This window comes from Caretta caretta, chromosome 8, assembly GCF_965140235.1.
Source record: "Caretta caretta isolate rCarCar2 chromosome 8, rCarCar1.hap1, whole genome shotgun sequence".
Lineage (NCBI taxonomy): Eukaryota > Metazoa > Chordata > Testudines > Cheloniidae > Caretta > Caretta caretta.
The window spans coordinates 94,963,532-94,987,545 of NC_134213.1; the positions used below are offsets into that span (position 1 = coordinate 94,963,532).

At 42.7% G+C, this 24,014-nt stretch overlaps 1 protein-coding gene across 1 annotated transcript in view; it reads left to right on the forward strand.

The window, feature by feature from the left end:
- Positions 1-225: 225 nt before the first annotated feature.
- Positions 226-24,014, forward strand: part of C8B (complement C8 beta chain) — a 30,037-nt gene continuing 6,248 nt past the window's right edge. Inside the window, exons 1-11 of the mRNA XM_048862302.2 lie at positions 226-417; positions 3,159-3,315; positions 4,670-4,811; positions 6,281-6,422; positions 10,370-10,502; positions 15,168-15,365; positions 16,175-16,415; positions 18,391-18,519; positions 19,101-19,264; positions 22,091-22,244; positions 23,257-23,325. Of these exons, the coding sequence (XP_048718259.1) occupies positions 326-417; positions 3,159-3,315; positions 4,670-4,811; positions 6,281-6,422; positions 10,370-10,502; positions 15,168-15,365; positions 16,175-16,415; positions 18,391-18,519; positions 19,101-19,264; positions 22,091-22,244; positions 23,257-23,325 (1,621 nt within the window). The 5' untranslated portion in view covers positions 226-325. The remainder of the gene's footprint in view (positions 418-3,158; positions 3,316-4,669; positions 4,812-6,280; positions 6,423-10,369; positions 10,503-15,167; positions 15,366-16,174; positions 16,416-18,390; positions 18,520-19,100; positions 19,265-22,090; positions 22,245-23,256; positions 23,326-24,014) is intronic.

Consider the following 24,014-nt stretch of genomic DNA (forward strand, 5'->3'; position numbering starts at 1 on the left):
TGAAATATTTACTTTTTCAGCAATGCCTTGAGGAAACCTAACAAATGTAGGAGAAATGTAAATTGCTCCTAAGCTGATTTTTATTTTCTCTGACATTCTCCAACAGAGTTTTCAGAACTTCCTGTAGAAAGCTGTGTGCTAGCAACTATAAAGGTTGTCATGTGAATTTGTCAGGAGGTGGGTCATAGTTTTTCTACATGGTAAACAAAAGATCGACTAATTTACCCTTTGCTGCTTGAACCACTTTCAGAGCCCATAGAAGGCTGAACTGGAGTTCTGGTGGCTTAGGATTGCCAGTGATATTTGCTGATATTACCTTAGAATCATGAATATATCGCATACTATACTTCTCTTGTACCCAGTGAAACTGTTTCTGTTTTGTGCAGTACTGGGCTTCCTAACTGTGCATTGCTTTAGGTAAGTGAATGTTCTTGAATAAATATCCATGCAATGACATGATAGATAATGAAATGTAACGCTGACCGTCTGCTTTTCCTTTTATGGTGAATAAGGAATGTCATCTGAAGCCATTTTGGAGTTTCTAGTGAAGTAAGAAAAGGCACTGTTTTTAAGCATATTATGAAGTGACTGGCTTGAAAAAAATAATCCAGTCTGATAAATCTTACATGCCAAAATGTTGTAGTCACATTGTGATGAAGTGAAAATCTGTTTGCAGTGCAGTTATTTACTGTGTGTACCTCACAAGGGCATTTTGAGGATTATTAGATTTAAGCTTGATTTAGGGGTCAAAAGAAAAGTAATGTAGGCTAATATTTGATAGCTCTTCTACTATCTGAATATAATTGGTACTTGCCAGGGGATGGAGTATTAGATCATATAAGAGGTCTTTCCTTTTTTTACCTAGCTACTATGACCCTAAATTTCTCAACTGGTCTAATACCTTTTGGTCCTCATTTCATATAAACAAAACCCAGCACCTGGACTACATAGCTGGCTGATCATTTTCCCCTCTTTCTTTTTTACATGTAATATTGAATGCACAATATTAAGAATAATTTGCTATATAGGAGGGTCTACCTCACAGCTTAATTTTTTTTGCATTTCTTGTGCTAGTGGAGGCTGGGGGCACTGATGGGGCAATTTGCTTCTTGATGGTGGGTTGTGTGGAGGAGGCATCTAACATCAGGCCCCCCAAACTCCTAAGGCCTTTAGGGAATAGCATTGGTAAGCTCTGCAGGAAACAGAAAAGCCAAGGAGAGAGGATAGAATTACTGTGCTCCCTGGGAGTTCCTGGAACTCTTTTGTAGGTGAGAGAGGGCGCAGTTGTCAATCAACCCCAAATCAGGGCTTAGGCCTTCAAGACAAAATTGAGCTCTAAGTTTTAGAATAAAAAGTCCTTTGCAATGTTCTTGAAAAAAAATATGCACATTCTTTTAATCCATAGTTGAGAAAGTGCAATGTGCCCTTGGCTATAGATATTAATTTAAAACCAGTCTTCATACTTGGAAAAAAGATTTATACAGTGTGGGTAAAATTCTGCTTCCAGATACACCAGTGTCAAGCCGGTGTAGTGAAGTCAGTGGAACTGCCTGGGATTCACAGCAGTATCGCTATGAGCAGACTTTGTCTCAGCACCTCTCCAAGAGAAGTGATTGGCATTTTTAACAAATCACCACCGGCAACTATAAATATTCTGCATTATTTATCTAAATCGTCATCTTGGTTGACTGACTTTTTGATTAACCACTGGTAAAATGAATTAATTTCATCTGTTTTGTCATTAAAGTCACTGGTGAGAATAAATGTACAGATGCCCTTGAGACTTTCAAATTACTGATAGAAAGACAGGGATTTTTAGTTTGCTATTAGTAGGTGTCATGGATCCACAAGCCATGCCAGGCCTCAGACCTTAACATAGACTCTTTAGGAGTATACTCTTCTTCGTGCTAGGCCCTGGATCTCCACTTTTGACTGGGTCGCAGACTTCAGCACTTTGTTTCTCACCATGACTCCTTCAACAGGTCTTAAAGAGCTTGGCTCCTGTTGGAGACTGACCCTCTTTGGAGCTGTGCAACCAGCAGATGTTTGCTGAGACTCAGGACAGATGTTTCCTAACAAGACACCTTTTATTAGACAACTGGAATGCAGTAATTAGTGTCCTCAGAGTAGAATGGAAAAGCAAAGCCTACATGCATGTGCAGGCTGGCAGCCCAAACTCTCTCTCGTGCCCAAACATCCAGGATTGACACATGCACCCCTCCAGCCCCACCAGCTAGCCCTGGACAGCAGGATTCTTACTGCAGTCTGCTCACACCTCAGTTCTTTGGTTCAAGCTCCAGTCACACCATTTCATGTTCTGCCCCCCTGGGCTGGCAGTCTTTACAAGTTAATGCCTGGTCGGTGGTCTTCTATTGTATCTTCAAGGTAACTCCATTCATATGATGACATACTCTTATCCACACTGACCTGCCTACTTGACTCCCACCCACTCACTCCATTTTCTGTTCTTCTGTCCCAGAAAAGAAACTAACCCATTCTCACACACTGGTTAACAATATAAAAGTGAGTGGGGAAACTGAGACACACATACTTTTGCGAAAAATAATACCAACATTTCTCACAAATGGAAGGTACAGTAAAAGCTGCTTGGAGGACCATCAACAACAGGCACGCCCATTGCTTTAAGCGACCCATGCAGTTTCCAGTGGAATTTTGTCCGGCCTTTAGATAAACAAGTCTGCTACAAAATCAATTTTTGCTAATTCTTTAGGAGTTTACAGTTACGATCCAGCTGCAGGATTTTTGTCAAGTCGTGATTGTATCATTAATTACCTTGTTTGAGACCATGGTGATGGGCATGATTTGAGAACCTGAATAGAACAGAGCAGTATGTTTGTGTGTTGATGTTTTACACTTAGATAATACCTTACCCTTTGACACTCAAATTAAAACATTATGGTCCTGATTCTGCTCTCAGTTATAACAGTGTAAATCAGGAGCTGCACAGTTGTATACCCAGTGTGAGATCGGTAGCCAACTCTGTATTTTGCATGAAAGATTTTAGTAGAGCACAACAAAGGGATTGTTTTAGTGTGGAGAGACAGAGAGAGAGAGAGACACACACACACAGCCTCTGTTCCATTCTCCTAGCTTTGTAATCCTACACACTCAAGTTTTTATTCATTGTGAACATTTAGTGGTGAAAGGGAACCCCTCCTTCGGCTAAATGGAGTCAATGTGAGCCTAGCCAAAGGCAGATGGGCCCGATCAGTAAACAACCCTCCACAGCCGATTGACTGTGTGCTTTCCAGCTGGTCATCGTGGAGCACCTGTGACCCCTGTCAAAAGAAAAGAGTGAGTATCGATGACCTTAATATGAAGCATGAGAAATACGAGAGACTAAAAGGCAAGACAGTCTTTCATAATATTGTCTCTGCAAAGACTCAGTGATGGAGTCACTCTTTCTGGCCCATGGCCCCTCACATCTCCTGCAGGGAGAATCTGCACAGGCAATGGGCAAGACCTACGTACCTCGGGAGCATCACAAGAGACCTCCTAGGGCTTAAGTGCACGTCTAGGCCTTGTGCTAGGCTTTCCTGCACAGGGATGAAATTCATGTCAGAGTTCCCGGCAAGTAACTCTTCTTTTTATTGGGACGTGTGGGGCTTGCAACCTTTTGCTTTGGAATTCCAGTTCACCTTTGTCAGCTCAATCCTGCAATTCTTTATCTAAACATAGCTACCATTGACTTCCATGGAAATTTGCTGCGGTAAGGGAGTGTAGGAACAGGCCATTAATTTTTCCTGTCTTGTATAAGAAGTAGCAAGTGATCATAGTCCTTTGGCGGGATCATTCACACATAGGGCCAGTGACCACAGGGCTCCTGCAAGTTGCTAAGCACTCTCAGCAACTCTGGATTTGAATGGGAATTGAGGGCACACAACACCTCACGGGGCTGGGAGACTCTTTTCATTACCTGCCATTGAGCATTTTCTATATATGGAACAGCTTCAAACTAAGATCCTGTTCCTAATGAAGTCAATGGCAAAAATCCCATTGTTTTAAACAGTGCACAGGATCACTTGTTAACAGGTTAAGATAACCATTCTTAGAGTGGCTATCCCACGTCCGTCTTGCTTCAACCCTTTGCAGTCGGAGTAATGATGCTCCAGCTGTGTAAGGAGTGAAGACTCTCAGTTATGAGTTTGTCTAGGAAATGGAAAAGGTGCAGAAGGATAATCTATTGGATGGATCAGAGAATTACCTCACGGGGTGTGGTCAGGAAAATATTGATAATGGTGTGGAAGGTTTAGTAAGTACACAGATAGACAGAGAATAACAAGAGGTGTCATTACCAACTCTAATTGAAAGAAGGGAAATGCCATTGAACCCTTCCTTATTCTTTCCCACTCTGAGCAATTAGTCCTATTTAAACAAAATCTATCTTAATGACAAACTAAAAACTATATTTTTTATTCCAACACTACTAAGTGTGGAAAATCTTGTTTAATAAAATGAAAACTACCCCAAATTAATTTTTAAATTAGGTCCATTGCAAGAAAATCAAAATTCTGCCATATTTACTATTTTTCTTGGTGTTACTCCTATAGCAAATATGTCTCAATACAAGAAGTTTGTATTTTAATTTAGGAACCATAAAATTCATCCATTCTACACAGGTGAGTAAATGTTTTCTATGTCATTACAGTACAGATTTGCTCATGTGGAACGGCCTTCTCAGTTCAATGGAGACCTGTGTGACTACTCTGACAAAGAAACAGAAGATTGTGTTACAAACCGTCCTTGCAGAAATAAAGTTAGATGCGAAGGCTTTGTATGTGCGATTACAGGTAAGTTCTTGAATTGGGGGACACTCCTGCTCCTGTTGAAATTAATGACAGAACTCACAAGAGCTTTTTGCTTTTTTATGGGGTTTGCCCGAGTAAAGGTATGCCAGGATGAGGCCCAAAGTGTATCAGCACTTACATCACATTTGCAAATGACTGTGATTTTAACTGTAATGTAGGCCAAGTTCCAGTCTGCCAATCTTGAGCATCTCTTTAAAATCCAGTTGTTTTGGAAAGTAGGAAATTAAAAAATAGTCTTGATAATAAAAGCTGCCATAAAAGTGGTTCAAAAAGTCAGATAGCAGCTGCAAAATATGTGCCCATGATTTTTGCACATGCCTGAGATCATAAGGGAAAAGCTTTATATGGATTTGTTGTTGTAGTCATGACAGTTCTGCCTACCCCATATAAATTACTGTTCTGTAGCATTCATTAGTTCTCTTTTCACAATCACATTGGTGGAACTGGTGGAGCCCTCTAAAGAGATTAAGGGAAATATAACGAGAGCTGGGTGAATAATTGAGTTTTCAGTTCGGCTGACTGGAAATAATAATTATTTGTTTTTTCTTGGCAAAATGAAAAACTGATTTTTTTTTTTATTTGGTCAAACCAAACATTTAGCCTCTCTGTGCCTCAGTTCCCCTTCCGTAAAATGAGAATAAAAGCACTTCCCTAGCTCACAAGAGTGTTGTGAGAATAAATACATCAAAGATTGTGAAGTGTTTAAAGTCCTACTTATGAAAAGCATCATATAAGAGTGAGGTATTATTTTTATATAATTCATTAACATCTCAGTTGTAAGGATCTTATTATGGATGGAAAACATAGCATGAGAAAACAAAATTGTTCTGTCTCTGCCTTGATTCATAGAATTCTTTTGAGGTCTCTGTAGAGCAATTATAATAATAAAAGAAATGATAGACACGCAGCCTTCATGTCTGTTATTTCTCTTATTAAGAACGTGTTACCAGTATGCTCCTCTCTCATTTTAATTAATCCTGTCATTTAAAATGTCCCAAATTTGTTCATTGGAATTTCAAGTTATTTGTTCTTGTAATCGATCATATACGTAAGAAAATAATTATAATTATTTATTATTGGGACTGGTGGAAAAATTTCCAAGGACATTTTTTTTTTCAGAAGAAAATTGGATTTTTGACTAAACACAAATTTTTGCAGAAAATTTCTGCCCTAATCAAAAGTGTTTGATTTTTCCATTGGAAAAACAAACTAACTTAACTTTTTTTTCATCTTGTATCCATTTTACACTTTTTAGCAGTTTTCAGACTTTTTTTAATGAAAAGTAGAAATTTCTAGGGCGGATAACGAAATATTTTCCAACCAGCTCTCATCAACATGTTGTATTCTATTAGTTTATAAGCTTTATGGGGTGACGACTGTGGCTTTGTAGTTTTTAATAATAAAAATGGTAAAGGACTTCTTAATTAAGCAATTTCAATGTTGCCTCTTAGGAAGATGCATTACACGGAGGTTGCTTTGCAATGGAGATGATGACTGTGGGGATCAGTCAGATGAAAAAAACTGTAAAAAGGTGTATAGAAAATGCAACCAGAAGATGGAGCAATATTGGGCAATAGAGAATCTGGCAAGAGGGTAAGTAGGCATCCTTTGCATAAACCAAACATAGCAAATTTAATTAAATGACTTCTTGAGAATGGAGACATATAGTAACCTGAAATGGTTAAAGTTCCCTGCACTTCCCTTTCAGATAAGGAAAATATGTTGATGTAGTCTCAGATTGCTAAATATTAAATTGTAAATGTTGTAACAATTGACGGGTCTTGGGTCCTGATCCAAAGCCCACTGGAAAAATTCATACTGACCTGAAAAGGTTTTCATTGGAACCTTAGTAAATAACAGTCACTGAGACCAAAAAACATCAGTGTGTGCAATGAACACACTAAATGAATTGTCTGGTTGTAATGCTCCACATGGCATAGGTAGTTAGCCTGCCAGTAGTCATGTGAAGGGAGCTGCTTTGTAGGGTAGTGTGTTCACTTATTCTCTTCTGGAAATGTGCCAATTGTGCCAAAGCTGGGTGGGTAGGTAGTGAACGACAAACCTTCTAAAACATCTACAGATCATTGTTATTTGAACCATTGGACACCTGAGAAATCATGGATTTTGTTGTTGTGTGGGTTGAAGTCAAAGGAGTTACTCCAGATTTACATGGGTGTAATCGAGATCAGAATATGGCCTGATAACTACTCTATGTGTATGAAAAATTTTGCCTGGCCTCCAGGAGGCTGGGATGACGCCTATTTAAATATCTGGCTCTGAAATAAAACACTGGGTGGGGACGTTGATATTTGAAAAGAAAATTAAATCATGATTAAATTATAGAATGGCCTGAATCAAAATCCTGTGTCCAAAGTGGGACACTTTCTCGGGGCACCTAGACCTATGGGTGACCTTGTTACCCCTCTGCTTTAGCAAAAGAGAGACTTGCTGGTGCTAAACTAGGTGAGAGCTCCCTGTCACCAGAGTCTGTTAGCCACCCCAGACAAACTTCTCAGGATTCTGCCAGGCCACACTTTGCCTTGCACGTAACACTTGGTGCACCCAAGTTCCCGAGTCCCTGGAAGAACATTCCTCTGGGGTATCCAGCCCATCATTTGACACTCACAGAGATTATGAAATTTGCTATCTGCAGAGAGACAGTGTACACACCAGCTTGTTTGATTAAACCGAGTAGTCACACTTAATTTAATATTACAGCACTGAATTCTACTTCTGGTAAAACAAAGAGAAGTTTTTAGTAACAGCTGAGTAAGGGTAGTGGAAACAGAACTGGTTACAAATAAAACAAAAATATAAAGCACTGGGAAGAGATTAAACATACTGTGACAGGGTCGGGCCAGATGGCTATAGGAGAGTAATAGAAGGCAGATATATTAGCCCCAGGCTCAGTAGGTCCCTTTTCCCTGGGTAAGGTAAAAGGGAAGGTTCCAGAACAATCAGGAACCTTCTCGAGACAATTAAGACGGGCTGATTAGAACACCTGCAGCCAATCAAGAAGCTGTAGAATCAAGTAAGGCAGGCTAATCAGGGCACCTGGGTTTTTAAAAGGAGCTCACTTCAGTTTGTGGTGTGCGTGTGAGGAGCTGGGCGCAAGAGGCACTAGGAGCTGAGAGTGAGAACACGGACTGTTGGAGGACTGAGGTGTACAAGCATTATCAGACACCAGGAGGAAGGTCCTGTGGTGAGGATAAAGAAGGTGTTGGGAGGAGGCCATGGGGGAGTAGCCCAGGGAGTTGTAGCTGTCACACAGCTGTTCCAGGAGGCACTCTAGACAGCTGCATTCCACAGGGCCCTGGGCTGGAACCTGGAGTAGAGGGCGGGCCCAGGTTCCCCCCAAATCCTCCCAACTCCTGGTCAGACACAGGAGGAGTCGACCTGGACTGTAGGTTCAGAAAAACAGCTGAGGGCTGCCGTGAAGCTCCAAGGTGAGCAAATCCGCCAATAAGCGCAAGACCCACCAAGGTAGAGCAGGAACTTTGTCACAATACCTTTAGCCAGCTACAGTCTTTTGGCTAAAGCATTTTTCTCACCCTCAGTCCTTTTGCATACATTGCTGATTTTCAGTCAAATCGGGATCCACATTTTTCATTTTTTACTCCTCTCTGCCAGGAGTGTCCCTCAGTTCCTTTCCTCTTCCTTAGGCTCCAGAAAACCTTTGGAATGTATCCCTATGATGTGTACCCCCAGACAAAGTTGTTCTCCCCTGCTTTTTGCTCTTCAGTGTGCTGATGCCATATTGTCTTTCTCATTCTCCTGGCAACTTGCTTTTCCTGTTGTCTTTCAAATGAAGCTTGCTTTGTGTTGATTTGCACAATGCTAGCTAGACATTGGAGGCAGGCAGGTAAACAAACATTGCTTTGTCTGGGAAAAACTTGTTTATCTACCCTACCTGTTTACATGGTTCAAACATATTTTTAGTACATACATACACCTTCTTGACTAATGACCATATGTACGTCTCGCAATGCTTATGATGACCAGTATGATATAAGCTTTCATTTGACACTCTAAACAACATTCTTTAGAGATAAATACTATGACAGCAATTTGTTAGGTATAGTGAGTTTGTCAGGCCTGATAGGAGTTGCTGTTATGTGATAGTGAACTCTTTGTCAGTGGGCACTGAAGGGCTCTTAGGGTCACACAAACATCCTGGAGCATTGGACTGCTTAAAATCTGAATCTGGATTCAGATCTATATGTTGCAGTGGACCTCTACATTTGAAATGGATGGAAACAAAACTCCCAGGGTGAAATCCTGGCCCCATTTAAGCCAATGGATGTTTCGCCATCATCTTCAGAGGGCGCAAAATTTCACCCAAGAACTAAACAATCCTGAATTTTGGGGTGGTTGAATATGATCCAACTCTTATAGGATGATAACTGCCTTTAAGATCCTACTGTGGGAAAATAGTCCCCTAATCTCACTTCACATGCACCCCCCAAAAAAATATTGCTTCATATTGTAAAAATCACATTAAAGGGAAAATGCTCATTTCTGTGCAACTCTCTGAAGATGTTACTGCTGTGTGTGTCATCACTGATGCTTCATACTGCTTCATACCGTAGTACAAATTAAAAAATAATTTGAACTCTTACAGAAACATGCCTCTCATCTCTTTGAAGCCACAATTGCTCAGTCATATAATTTTAGTGTACCTTCCCATTTTTCACTTTGTTCTAAGATTGAAGCTAATTTTAACAATTTCGGAGACCTTTTTATGCAACTTTTTGACTCCAAACTAAGGAAAGTGAGGACTAACAAAGACCTGGAGCACAACATAACAGTTATAGGTTCTGGGGATTTCCCGATTTCATCGGTATTTTTTCTTTTGTGATTTTTCCTCTAGTGATGCTCACTGCTATTTAAACATGATCTCATTCAGATTAGCGCCATATCCTGAGACTGTGCACCACTGTCTAGATGAGATTCCACTGGGATTCACCCTTCGGTGATGGTGGTGAATAAGAGAGAACTCTTGGTCCCATCACCAAAAAAAAGCCATTCTCCCTACATAAAAAGATTGCCAGACTGCATGTTTACTGTTTACAGATGGATTTAGGATCTAATCCAGTGCCTAGTGTATATTTTGCCCACCTCTGCCCCTTCTGCCATTCCTGAAAGAGCTACTCCAAATCCTTACTTTCCAGCACAATTTCAATTCCATGTACGTTTATTGGCTGGGTAAAGTATACAAATGTTGCTCGCACTGATGGTATGATGCCATAATGTCAGTCCCAGATGTCTGAATGTAATTCTTCTGTGGTTAATATTATCTTCAGCAATGTTTCAAAACATGACTCCCTCTTTCATTTGCTTGTTGGATGGGAAGGTTCTCCTAGACCACTTAGAGTGGATGATAGAAGATGGAAAGTTCTGATGACAGAATCCCTAGGCAACAAAATAGGCAGGCACAAAAGGAAATAGGGAAAAAACCTTGCCTTTCTTAGCCAAATTGTATATTTTGCTGCTACTTAAATTATAAACGTTATTGTTTCACTGTTATGCCTCCTACACAGGTTAAATATCCTCACGAACAATCTGGAAGGTTTGGTTCTTGATCACAGGTACTATGCTGGGGGGTGTACTCCACATTATATTATGGATACCAGGTTTAGAAAACCATACAATGTAGAAAGCTACTCCCCAGAGGTAAGAATCAGATATTTTTTCTGCAAGCAAACTTTAATTAAATTTCCAATAGTTTTCAGTGCAGCGTGTTGACACATAACATTTTAATGAATTTCAAGAATTGGGGTCAAGTGGTTTAGGACTAAATTTTGACCTACTTTGAAAATATTAGGGAACATAATAAGTTATTGTTATATTCTAATAATCATGTATATGTTCTCTAAATGTCACAAATATGAAAAAGTAAAGTTTCTGTAGTGAAGCCATCCAAAATTCTCAGCTAGGTTCTGTTGTTTCCTTGATTTGCTTGCAAGAAAGTGAACTAGATTTCAGAGATTCTCTATAATGATGCAGTACACAATGGGTGCCTGAAATACTAATGCTCATAATATGAGGAAATCGATTATTAAATATAAAACTGTAGGGGAAGGAGAAAGGAATGAAAGTGTCCATCATGAAAGTGAAATATTTGTGTTCATGGTAACATGCAATGTGGGGCACTTTTACCATTGTTCGCTGTTGCACACAGCACAGACTTTATTTTGACTGAGTTGCATGTTCAGGGGAAGGATGATCTCATGGTCCAGGCAGAGGACTGGAAATCAGGGGATCTGGGACCTAATTCTGGCTCTGCCAAAGATTTCTGATGTGAATTTTGGCAAATTCAGGTAGGGTTTGATCTTCTGCGCATTGAAGTCAATGGCAAAACTCCCAATGACTTTAACGGTGGGGGATCAGGGCCTTACTTTCTCTTTGCCTCAAAAACCTGATTCATAAAAGTGGTGTGAAAATACTGACATCCAAGGGGCAGTGTGAGGAAAGCACCTTGAGGTCCTCTGATAGAAAGGAGGTGTGATGGGATGTGCCAACTCCACACTGGGCCTGAAGGGGTTAATGAGAATCTGAGGGCGCAATCAGCCTTGCCCTGCTACACCTGTCGTAAGTGTCAAAGCTGGAGGGAGGAGCTAAAAGGGCCGAACCAGGCTCAGTTAGGGGTAAACCAGGAAGGAGTGCAGACCTCTGGGTCTCTCTCAGTGAGAGAAGCCTGGCTGGAGTCAGGGAGCTGAGTTGGTGAGCTCACGCCAGGGTTCAGCATGCTGCTTGACGGATCTGCAGGGAGCATGAAGACTCCTGCTGAGTCAGTTGAGAAAACTCTCCTGCAGCAGAACCAGATGCTAAGAAGCTGTGCAGTGGGCCTGTGGACGAGGCCTGGGAAGAGTGGTACTGATACACTGGGAGCCAGGAAAGAGGTTGCAGCAAAGGCTGCAGACTGGGCAAGGCAGGAGGTGGTCCAGGGAGGCAGCCAGGGGTCTGTGTAGCGAGGCCTTGACTTCCTACTCAAGTCTGGACTCCAGGGGAGTGGGAAGGCATTGGGTTTCCCTACCAGCCCACCAGGGAAGGTGGAACGGAACCCCCCCTGCAAGGTGTAAGGACTGTTGAAGCCCCCCTGATATCAGGCGTAAGGACTGGTGAGTCCAGACTCAGACTGAAAGTTCAACAGGATGTTGGACTGTTATTTGTTGGACTGCTGGTTTACCCCAGAAGGAGTGAGACTCTGTGTGACCTGGCCGAGTTGCAAGGAGAAGCTGATCACCACAGGGCACTAAAGGAGGAAAGCTTCCTATGCTACACCCAGCCACCAGGGGCGTGCCGGCAGTGAGTCATAGAATCCTAGAATATCAGGGTTGGAAGGGACCTCAGGAGCTCATCTAGTCCAACCCCCTGCTCAAAGCAGGACCAATCCCCAACTAAATCATCCCAGCCAGGGCTTTGTCAAGCCTGACCTTAAAAACTTCAAAGGAAGGAGATTCCACCACCTCCCTAAGTAACCCATTCCAGTGTTTCACCACCCTCCTAGTGAAAAAGGTTTTCCTAATATCCACCCTAAACCTCCCCCACTGCAACTTGAGACCATTAGTCCTCGTTCTATCATCTGCTACCACTGAGAACAGTCTAGATCCATCCTCTTTGGAACCCTCTTTCAGGTAGTTGAAAACAGCTATCAAATCCCCCCTCATTCTTCTCTTCTGCAGACTAAACAATCCCAGTTCCCTCAGCCTCTCCTCATAAGTCATGTGTTCCAGTCCCCTAATTATTTTTGTTGCCCTCCGCTGGACATTTTCCAATTTTTCCACATCCTTCTTGCAGTGATGAGCTGCCAAAATCTTAACAACCGGTTCCCTATAAAAAGTTCTGATTTAAGGGATGTGCCCCAGTATGTATTTTTTGTACCAACAGGGTTACCATACATCCGTATTTTCCCGGGAGTAATTTTTAAAATTTAAAAATTCCTCCCGGACGGCGATTTAAGAACCAAAAAACTTGACCTGTCCAGGAAAATACGGGTGTGTGTTAACCCTGTCTAAAGTTCTTTTTTAAAAAGATGGGCCTGAACTAGAAACAAGCTCCGTTTCACATGTGTGGGGCCCTGCCACTCCCTGGGGGTGTGCTAGGGTGACCAGATGTCCCGATTTTATAGGGACAGTCCCGATTTTGGGTCTTTTTCTTATATAGGCTCCTATTACCCCCCACCCCCGTCCTGATTTTTCACACTTGCTGTCTGGTCACCCTAGGGTGTGCACATGTGTGGGTGCCAGCTGCTCCCTGCCCCCCTCATTGAAGCAGGTGTGCAGGGTTACTGCCCTGGGAACTGCAGGACACCAGTGGACGTGGGGCCAGCTGCAGACAGGGGTGTGGGGCAGGGCTAGCTGGAGGCAGGGGGTGCAGGGCTGCCTGCGGGCAGGGCAGGGGGTGCGGGGTTGACTGGAGGCAAGGGGGTGCAGAGCTGGCTGCAGGCAGGGCAAGGGGTGCGGAGCTGGCTGGAGACAGGAGGGTGCGGGGTTGGCTGGAGGCAAGGGGGTGTGGGGTGGCTGGAGACAGGGCAGGGGCTGACTGGAGGTAGGGGCTGGCTGCAGGCAGGGCAGGGGGTGCAGGGCAGGGGGTGCGGCAGGGGCTGGTGCGGGCAGGGCAGAGGGTGCGGGGGTGGCTGAAGACAGGAGCTGGCTGTGAGCAGGGCAGGGGGTGCATGTGGCAGGGGTTGGCTGGATACTGGGCAGGGGGTGCGGCAGGGGCTGGCTGCAGGCAGGGGGTGCAGGGCTGGCTGGAAATAGGGCAGGGGTGCGTGCGGCAGGGGTTGGCTGCGGGAAGGGCAGGGGTGTGTGCAGCAGGGGCTGGCTGTGGGCAGGGCAGAGGGTGCGGGGGTGGCTGGAGACAGGGGCTGGCTGCAGGGAGGGGGTGCGGCAGGGGCTGGTGCGGGTAGGGCAGGGGGTGTGCCGGGGCTGGCTGCGGGCAGGGGGTGCGGCAGGGGCTGCTGCGGGGGTGGCTGGAGGCAGGGGCTGGCTGCAGGCAGGGGGTGCGGCAGGGGGTGCTGCGGGCAGGGGGTGCGGGGGTGGCTGGAGGCAGGGTGGTGGGTGCTCACGGGGAGAGCAGCAGGACGCAGCCCAGGCCCAGCAGAGCAGCCGGGGACCCACCAAGCAGCATCGGGAGCCCTGGGGCCAGGGGAGGGGCAGCAGCAACAGGGCTTGTGCTCAGGGCCAGGCAGCAGCCCACATGGATCCCACAGCGCAGCGACCCCGGTGGCCGGAGGAGGAATTACATCACTTCCCGGCCGGAGCCCATCAAAGCGTCAGCGCCCCCTGCAGGGAAGCGGGTTAACAACTGGTTCTAAAACTGCCTCAAAATTTAATAACTGGTTCGCGCTAACTGGTGCGAACCGGCTCCTGCTCACCACTGCCTTCTTGTAGTGTGGGGCCCAGAACTGGACACAGTACTCCAGATGAGGCCTCACCAATGTTGAATAGAGGGGAACAATCACGTCCCTCGATCTGCTGGCAATGCCCCTACTTATACATCCCAAAATGCCATTGGCCTTCTTGGCAACAAGGGCACACTGTTGACTCATATCCAGCTTCTCGTCCACTGTCACCCCTAGGTCCTTTTCTGCCTAGCCATTCGGTCCCTAGTCTGTAGCGGTGCATGGGATTCTTCCATCCTAAGTGCAGGACTCTGCACTTGTCCTTGTTGAACCTCATCAGATTTCTTTTGGCCCAATCCTCTAATTTGTCTAGGGCCCTCTGTATCCTATCCCTACCCTCCAGCATATCTACCTCTCTTCCCAGTTTAGTGTCATCTGCAAACTTGCTGAGGGTGCAATCCACACCATATGCTTATAGGAGTCATATGGTTATAGGAGGCTACAGAAGTGCAAATAAGTATTATTGTTTTAAAATATCCAGAACGTACTGTATGAAAGGGCAGGCACCCAAGTAATTTTCAAACTTGTCATTTACCTTTAATGGGCATCAAAGATACAGAGCCTGATTAAAAGCCCATTGAAGTTAATGCTGTGTGTTGTCTAGTGTGATTTGATACGTGATGCCTATTAAGCAAGCTTTGTTCCTTTCACAATTTTAAACTTGTTTAAACTTTCATGGACTTTAAGACGTAGGCAATTGCAATACGGAGGAGACAGTAGCTCTCATCTGCATTTTATTAACCTGTGCTGCAAATCAAGGGGTATTGTCGTAATAATAATAATTAGCAATTATACCAGGCTTTTCATCTTCAAAGTGCAAGCACTAATTCAAAAGTATGTTTGTTGCAAGACTATCAAGACATCTTCCCTCTGCTTCAGGTATGAAATCAGTATGCAAGAAATAAAGTGTGTTGGTTTTGCTTTTTGTTTAGACCAAAGGCAAATATGAATTTACATTGACTGAATACGAATCTTATTCAAGTTTTGAAGAAAATATCCTCAGGGCAAAAGCTTCGCAGACTAGCTTTGGCTTTGGAATAAAGATACCAGGAGTGTTTGAACTTGGTTACAGTTATAGTGACAACAGGTTCAAGAAGTTCATTCAAAGGATGAAAAAGTTTTCTGCAACTGTAAGTGACTTTCCACTTAAAACTGTTCTCAGTTTAGTAGTTAACACCTGAGGTGTGAAGTTTAAATGTACATGTGTGTATATGTGTATAAAAAAATATAGGACTAGATCCTCAGCTTTTGAAGTTTAGCTCCAAGGAAATCAGTAGAACTACACTTTGTTCGAAGTGGTGCTCACCAAGGGCCCGAGAAGCTCCTGCAATAGACACCATTAGAGAGAGAAGGAGAACCTGGGCTAACTCACACATTCATTGATTTTTGAGGACAAAAAGGACCACTATGATCACCTAGTGTGACTTCTTCCATAACACAGCCCACAGAATTCCACCCAGTGAGTCCTGCTTTGAGCCTGATAAGGGGCCTAGATTTGATTATCCAGGTTGCAAGGCTTTTTAAATTGAAAGATCCTCAGCTCCTGAAAGTGTTTCCCTTGATGGCCCAAACAAACCTGAGTCTGAATGCATTTAGGGCACAGTGGAAAGCCCATTTTATTATCCAGGCTTTTGTCCCAAAAGGGGTATGGAGGGGAAGGATATACGTTGGGTTGGACAATAGTTTGTTTGAGGGAATGTCTCTGTTTCCATTGTGTAAAATTGCTCCCTCACTTTACGTGTTGGTAATGGCACATTTTACAAATTAAGATCTATGTAGAGTATACAGATTTGTGTGAGCTGTTTAATGCAGACCAGTAACATCCATTTATACAATGCACGGATAGTATATATAACACTCACTGAGGTAACATACTTTGCATGGAGAACCATGTCCCTCATTTCACTTGGATGCTGTTGTGTGTCTACATTTCATGTAGTCCAGCAAATTTATTCATGCCCGTTCTGAGCTGGATGTTGCCCGTTATAAACTGAAGCCTCGGACTCTGATGCTCCATTATGAGTTCCTGCAGAGACTCCATCAGCTGCCTTTAGAGTACAGCTATGGTGAATACAGAGAACTTTACAGAGATTATGGGACGCATTACATTACTGAAGCTACTCTTGGTGGCATCTATGAATATACTTTAGTTGTGAACAGCGAAGAACTCCAAAAGGCAGGTATGTGTATCCAGTACTATACAGCATTTAATGAAAGAGAGTTCTTAAAGCTTTGGGGTCAGATCTACTACTTCTGCTGCCACACGCATTCCTATCTAGGAAACCAGTTACCGCCTCCGCAGCATTGGTCCTACCTGAACCTCCAGACGCTGCTCTGTGGGGATTAGGCTCTGTGGCTAGAGAGGGGGTAAGCCTGGGGTGAGATGAGGCTATTGGAGGCAGGGGCACTGATGTCTGTAGCATTATCCCTAAGAGATTCTGAACAAGATAATGCTCTCCCCTTCTGTATGTAAACTAAGGACCTAATTTTCAAATGGTGCTGAACACCCTTCGCTTTCATCAACCTCAGCTGGAGCTGCTGGTGCTTATCGCTTCAGCATACCAGGCCCTGCAGTTGATCTTTCCAAAGCTGACTAGAATGAGACTCCCATGGCTAAATCCCTAGTTGGCTTTGAAAATCAAAACCTACATTCTTCTATTCAGCGCTTTACAAGTGGTAGTTGTGAAACTCCTCTAGCCTCCATAACTTTACCAGCATGCAGGAATCTAGGAGACAGTCAGTCATTTGCTGGGTGACTTTTCAGCCGGATGCTGCTCTAGTTGTTTGACTCGTGCTCCTTTACAAGGGTTTGTGTGGAACACAGAGAGTTGTGGGATGATAATCAAGAGCAGCATTATTTTGTTTACCCATTGGCATTGGAGGTTCAGGGACAGCCTTCAGTGCCTATTTGCAAACGTACTCTTTGTGTTACACAGCAGGATCCACTATCTGTTTGCTCTTCTGTTGAGTAGTATGTTAGTAGGTAATGCTATATTTAGACTTGAGCCAGAGGGACAGAACTTACATCTGTATTTCAGGCATTCAGAATTTCAGTGGTATTCAAGATCTGAGGTTTTGTTTTGGGCCCATCTCTAGCTATATATTTTTTCTAGAAGCTCACATCTAAACACCAATATATTACTATTACTGTTTATTACTGGGATTACAATAGTGTCTAGAAGCCCCAGTTGATCACGAGATTAGGCACTATACATACACATTGCAAGAGACAGTCCTTGAATCAAAGATCTTACAGTCAAAATAAACAATATAAGCGTGAATGGAGGGTCCGTCAGATGGATTTGCCAAGGTACCAGTTAGATGTTAAAGCTGAAATCTAACTTTATTTGCCAGTTTGATAAGTTCTATAGCCAATGTTGGAATGTAATTTAATTAGGATAATCCCTTTTTATTGAGTCCAGTGAGCACTAATTTAGTGCTAGTAGTATTCCCTGGCAGTGAGTGACTGTCACATGTGATTGCTGGCAGAGAGGCTGTCATTGATGAAGTGAAGGTAGTGCACCATCCTTGCTTGTTAAGGCCCAAGTTCAGCTAGGTATTGAAGCACATGTCTAACTTCAATGGGACTGCTAATTTGTTAAAGTAAGTCATGTGGTTAAGTACACTGCTGAATTGGGACCTTAACTGCTAACTCATTTAGGGCCGAATCCTGCAAACATTTGCTACTGAATGCATGGTTTACAGCCCTAAGGAATCTCATTTAAGTCACCCAGCATGGTAAGCACTATGCTCGATGGCAAGTGTTTGCAGGATTGGGCCCTTAGTCATTAATTTGCAAACCTGTAACTTGCAACAGGGCTTGGGTCAAAAGGGGTAACCATATCTTTATGATGCTCATTATTTGTAATGTGCCACTTCCTCTGTGCCAGGAATTCCATGACATTTGATGTAGCCCCGCAAGCAAAAACATATAAACTCTTGAGAGGAAATTTTTTCTTTACTAAAGGTCTGATCCCGAGAGCACTCAACTCCATCAAAGTCACTGGGAGCTGAGGGCACCAGATCCGTTTTTAGAGCAGGATTGGGCCCTAAAAATTCCCTGGGGGGGAGGGGGAAGGCAAAAAAATTCAGCAAAAAGTGCTTAAAATGGAGTGTTGTTTTTATAAATATGTGTTGTTTTACTGTGTTTTTTAGGTTACTCTTTAAGTGACATCCAGTCCTGTGCACAGCATGGCTTTAAAGTTGGTGGAAATGTCTATGGAGTTTATATAAGTTTGGGAATGTCAGCTGCTGGCTGTAAGGCTGTTTTAAATGAAATTGGAGGTAAACATCAAATAATCTTGTGCTTTGTATGTTCTTTTTTATGTGAGAGCAATATATGATCAATTTCAGACGTAAAATGGATCTGCACGCAGGAAATGGGCTTTGTTTTATGGAGTTTGATTTCACACCATTGATTTTAACAGAAGCAGGATCAAGTCCTTTACTCAGGAAAGAGGTGCTGCACCCTGCACTAGTTGCAGTTTCTGGTGCTTTTCAGTGATAGCCCCCGTAAGGGGAGGCTGGTTTATTATTCTTTCCCCGTGGCTAAGTGATCCCCTCCTTCCTTTAAAATCTGTGAATGCATCTATTGTTTGTTTGTTTTTTTTCATTTACAGTAATGTCAAAAGAAAAACTATGGGCCAAATCTTGAAGTCCTCCCTCAGGCACCACTCCCTTTTAAGACAGAGGGAGTGCCAGATATTTGGCTCTATATAAATAATTGTGACCAAGGTCACTTTCCCGTTTTGTTTCTAAATGGGATATGTAACTGGCAGAGTCCGCTTTGCTCCTAGCTTTTTATTTTATTTGTGATCCACAAAGAAATAGCAAAGCTGAGCTGGTCGCTTTACCCCTGTTTGCAGACAGCATCAGGCAAAAGCAAGTTGTGGAAGATTTCATAGTCCTTGTTCGTGGAGGAGGGAGTGAGCATATCACGACACTTGCCTACAAAGATCTGCCAACTGCTCAGCTAATGCAGGAGTGGGGAGATGCAGTACAGTACAATCCTGAAATCATAGAGCTAAAGGTACTGAAAATAATACACCATAGAGCCTCAATTAATCGAGTGCCATGGGGGACTTGGAATTCATTCAGATAAGTGAGGTTTTGAATAATCAGGGAGATTTTCAGAGTAACTAATTGACCTGTTTTAGGTAACAAGGCATGTCAGATAATTGAAGTTTGAAGAATCTAGGCAGTGCTGTATTAGAAATATACCTGATGGCATTTAATATTAGAGTGTAATAAAATGACCTTCCTTTTTTCTGAATTACCCTTGCCTTCCATATTTACCATGCACTGTATAGTAGCAATTCTGTTTGGTTCAGAAAACCAAGGAGTGCATCAAAGAGTCTGGCTGTTTGTCCAGACTATCTAAAGCTCATAAATCTGTAAAACTAAGATAGAATCTCATGAGAATAGATTTTTACTAGGCTTTCCTACTTCCAGTCTTGGCCAGGTCTCGAATGTATAGAAGAGCATGAATGTGAAAAATAACAAGAGGAAAAAATGTCAGTAGAGACTCATAATTTTGAATGTCACAATTAGTTCATTTAACGTTTGGTTGACTATTGTGAAGGCAGAAGAATATTCTTCTTGGGTATGGCCCTGCACTAGGGCTGTTTTTTGTTGGACTGCTCTTCAGTGGAAAATTGGATTTTGGTTAAATAAATGTTTTGGGGAAAAGTGTCTGTTTTTCACAGAAAAAATATATTTTGTCAAAAAAAACTAACACTCAAATCCCAAAATGTATTCTAAAAAGTGGAAAAATGTTGATTTGGAATACACACACACACATACATACACACACACCCCGCCTCTCAGTGCCTCATAAGATCTGTAGCTTAGGAGCCTCATATTCCTCTATAGGCCTGGTTCCCCTGCACAGGCTACATCTCCCATGATGCACTGTAGCTAGGGACTCCCCAGGATGCGCTGATGTCTCAGCGAGAGGGGAGACCGTGGTGCATCATGGGAGATGTAGCCCAGCCAGAGAGCCTGGGCCAGGGAGGAGAATGAGGGCATAAGGCAGCTGAACTATGACTCCCATGAGGCACTGTGGCAGAAATCCTATATCGTTTTTTTTGTTTGTTTTTTGACTGAAACTTGTCAATTAGAAAAATGGAAATGTCTAAATTTTCTGTGGAACCTTTTGATGAAAATGTGTTCTTTTCTCTTTCACAGACAATTTTCTTTAAAAAAAACATTTTTCAGCCTGCTCTAGTCTGAACCCAAAAGCCTTGATTCAAACCCACTGGAGCTTTGGGGTGTTCATTTGAAATCTGGATCCAGATAAAAGTCCTTAGATTGAGCCCATAGCTAGTGTTTATTTTCTCTCTAGTGGAAATATGTTTAATACTTTGGCAATCTACGCATTCAAGGACTAATCCAAAGCTCCCTGAGCCAACAGAAAGACTGTTGACTTCAACAGGCTTTAGAGCAGCCCTTTCTACATTTGACTGTATTGGTCAAATAGGTGTTTATTTTTCCAGGGCTTCATAGTTCACTCTGGCTTGGCACTGATTATTATGTTGGTTTTGCCCTTTTTTGTAATAAAAATTTCACATAATGTCCATGTTTTCAGCTTGCCCTCAACCCACTCAAATCTTCTGCTTTGACAATATAATCCATTTCTTTGTTAACTAGAACTCATCTCAGGTTTAAAGGAAGATATAAAATCAACTGTTTCAGGTAATCTACTCATGATTTCATAATTGCATTGAGTCCCAGAGATTTCAGTGTCTGTACTTGTCCAAGTATCCCATTTAAAGAAAATTCTGAACACAAACTAAGGCTAGGTTTTTTTCCTAACTCTTTAGATTCTAACCTGATATCAGTGACCAGATCAGCTAGTAGAAACCACAGATTGATATAATTTGGATTTGGCCTGCTAATATCCTGGAGGAGTATGAAGATCAAAAGCACCAGTAGTGTGCGACTAAACGTGAGCCCTAAAAATGCTTCCACAGGGAAAAAATAAAGAAAAGCAGTTCATAAATCATCTACTAAAAGGACTTGGCAGGTCATTCTCAAGGCATTTCCTTATTTATATGATATAAATTCAAAAAGTAAAAGGTGGATCAAAGATCATTGTTGAGAAATGGAGAGACAGGGGCAGTAACAAGAAAGTACCTTTTTTTCTTAAAATGCATTTGTCCTCTGAATGACGTGACCTTGTACAAATGGTATTGTGGGACTTCATGTTTGCTGTGTCCTAATGGCACGCATAGCAAATTTGCTCAGCTTACAATAATGACTTTGGGCTGGATCATCAGGTGATACAAACTGAGGAACTGATCCTTTGATTGTAACTACCAAACATGCAAACTTAGCCTAGGAATCCTCCAATTTTATTCTTACTGGCTACTGTGTTATCATCTGCCAAGAAGAATCTGTGGGGCAAATTCTATTCTCCGTTACACCTGGTTCTACTCTGTACCAAATTCTACCCTTGGCAACCCCATGATGTTCAGTCTGTGCCCTCACTTACACGTGTGCACGCCCATTATAGTCGTGGGGGTGCAGAAGTGTAACTGGTGGCAGAATTTGTCCCTGCAGCAGGAACTTAACATAATTATTCTGCTGAAGATGCACAAAATAGAGGCAAGTCCAGCTCTTTCTCCCAAAGCTGTAGCTGCTCTGCACAGCTGATAGGACTAATATGTTCCCATTTTAGAAAGCTTTTATTGGTATCTCCACGGGACACAAATCTCATTAACACAGGGCCTACGTTTTGTTCACAAACTGAGGTCCCACCATAGCTTGCAGTGCAGGGCTGACCTTATGAAAACATCTTGACCTTTGGAATGAATACAACACTTGTTTCTTCCCCTCTTTTCTCCCTCCTGCTTAGGCAGAACCCCTGTCTGAACTGGTGACTGCAACGGACTTTGCAAATGCAAATACACTAAGGGAAAATATGAAGCGTGCCCTTGTGGAGTTTCAGCTGGAGACCAGTTCCTGTCATTGTGCTCCATGCCATGGCAATGGAATTGTCTTTTTGAAAGGTAGAATCTCACGTCTAATACGTCTCTAGTATAAACGAACAGGGGAGCTGTAGGTAGGAGGCTTAACTGGCTGGTAATCTGTGTTCATTCCGTTCTCCTATTCATCCTGGTTAACATTATAAAGAAAATATATTTTAAAAAAGAGCAATTTCATTCATAAATCTCCATTGTTTAGTAGCCGCAGCAGCAAATTAACACCATTTTAGCAAGTGTCTTTATCAGTTACATTTAAGAAACAGTTCCCACCTCAATTATTCATCAGAAGAAAAGTTCATGTCTTTAAGTCTCTTTCTTTGCTTTCAAGATCATTACCATCATCCTAATGTCTCGGCATTAATTAATGTTGTGTTGTGAAGATGAAAAACACCATATAAGTGCTCAGTACTGGTATCATCATCGGAATTGTTCAGTATTGTATCCTTTCCTTCCCTCCATTTTTAATGGAAGCTGCCCTCATTTTGAAGCTGACAATGATTTAAAAATGCTGGGGGAAAGTAATTAAATTGAATAAAAAACACATTTTCTAAATGGAGATTTATGGTGTGTGGGTTTTGCTAATAAAAGAAGATATTTTTCAAGTACCTAATTCAAATTTGAATCTGCAAAAGTCTTGATGAGAATCTGGTTATCATCTAAATGTGTCTAATGCAGAAATTATTGATTCAGGTACCATCCAGTTTGATTATAGCTCTTAACTGATTCCTCGGGTGATTACAGTTGTTTAAATAACTTATTAGGCCTTGAGTCCTCTTATCATTCCATTTAGGATAATTTGCCATGAAAGATGTTTTCAAATGACTATTGTCATTAACACCCAGACAATGAATTCTGGGATCAGGGCCCCATTCTGCTAGGTGATGCACTTGCATGTACAGAAAAGATGGTCTCTGCCCCAGAGAGGCAGCCTCTTCACCTACCCATATATGGAAACTGGAGTCGATAGAGAAATGTTTAGTATAATAATATACTGTAGTGAAGTACAGTAATCCAGCTTTCACTGTTATCCTTCTAGAAACGCGCTGTGAATGTATCTGTCCTATAGGATATCGTGGTACTGCCTGTGAGATCACAGAAAGAAAAGGTAAGAGGGATTAGAAAGATTATTAAATAAATGTGGATCCCAAGTTAAAGAGAAAAACAACCCTAAAAGGAGAGTTGAAATGGAATGGCCAGTCATATGATTATGTGTGTAAGTTATTTTGGTCTTTTTATGCAATCATTAAGAACTATATGGCCTAGTGGCTAAAGCACAGGGCTGGGAATCGGAACTGTTAGGGCCTGGAACATTTAAGTCAAGGTGAGTTTTGCCGCTGATTTTGGGGACCCCCACACTCTCCCCATCCCATCCCTTCCCACCTTATCTGGGGAGGCCCAGGGGAGGATGCTCCGGAACACTGGGCAGCATGGCTGCAGCGCCCGCCGGCGGGCCAGACTGGGAGGCGCAGCTGCAGCCTGCCAGCCCCGGAGCTGCAGCTGCTTCGGAGGCTTGGGGGAGAGCAGCGTGGCAAGAAGCAGAGAGACTCTGGCCTCACCTCTTCCCTTCTGGCTCTGCTGGCTGTGCTGCCTCTCCTTGCCCCCTCTGTAGGGGGGAGGGGCTGCATCCCACCTCTCCCGCTCTCTATACCCGTTCATAAGGCGACCCCCATCTCTGATGCTTCCCTTTTTTACTACAAAAATTCAGCTTTTGAATGAGTATATACGGTATATCAAAGTATGGAAAGATTAAAAGATAGATAGATTTTAATCTTTCCTTATAAATCCATCCCTTTG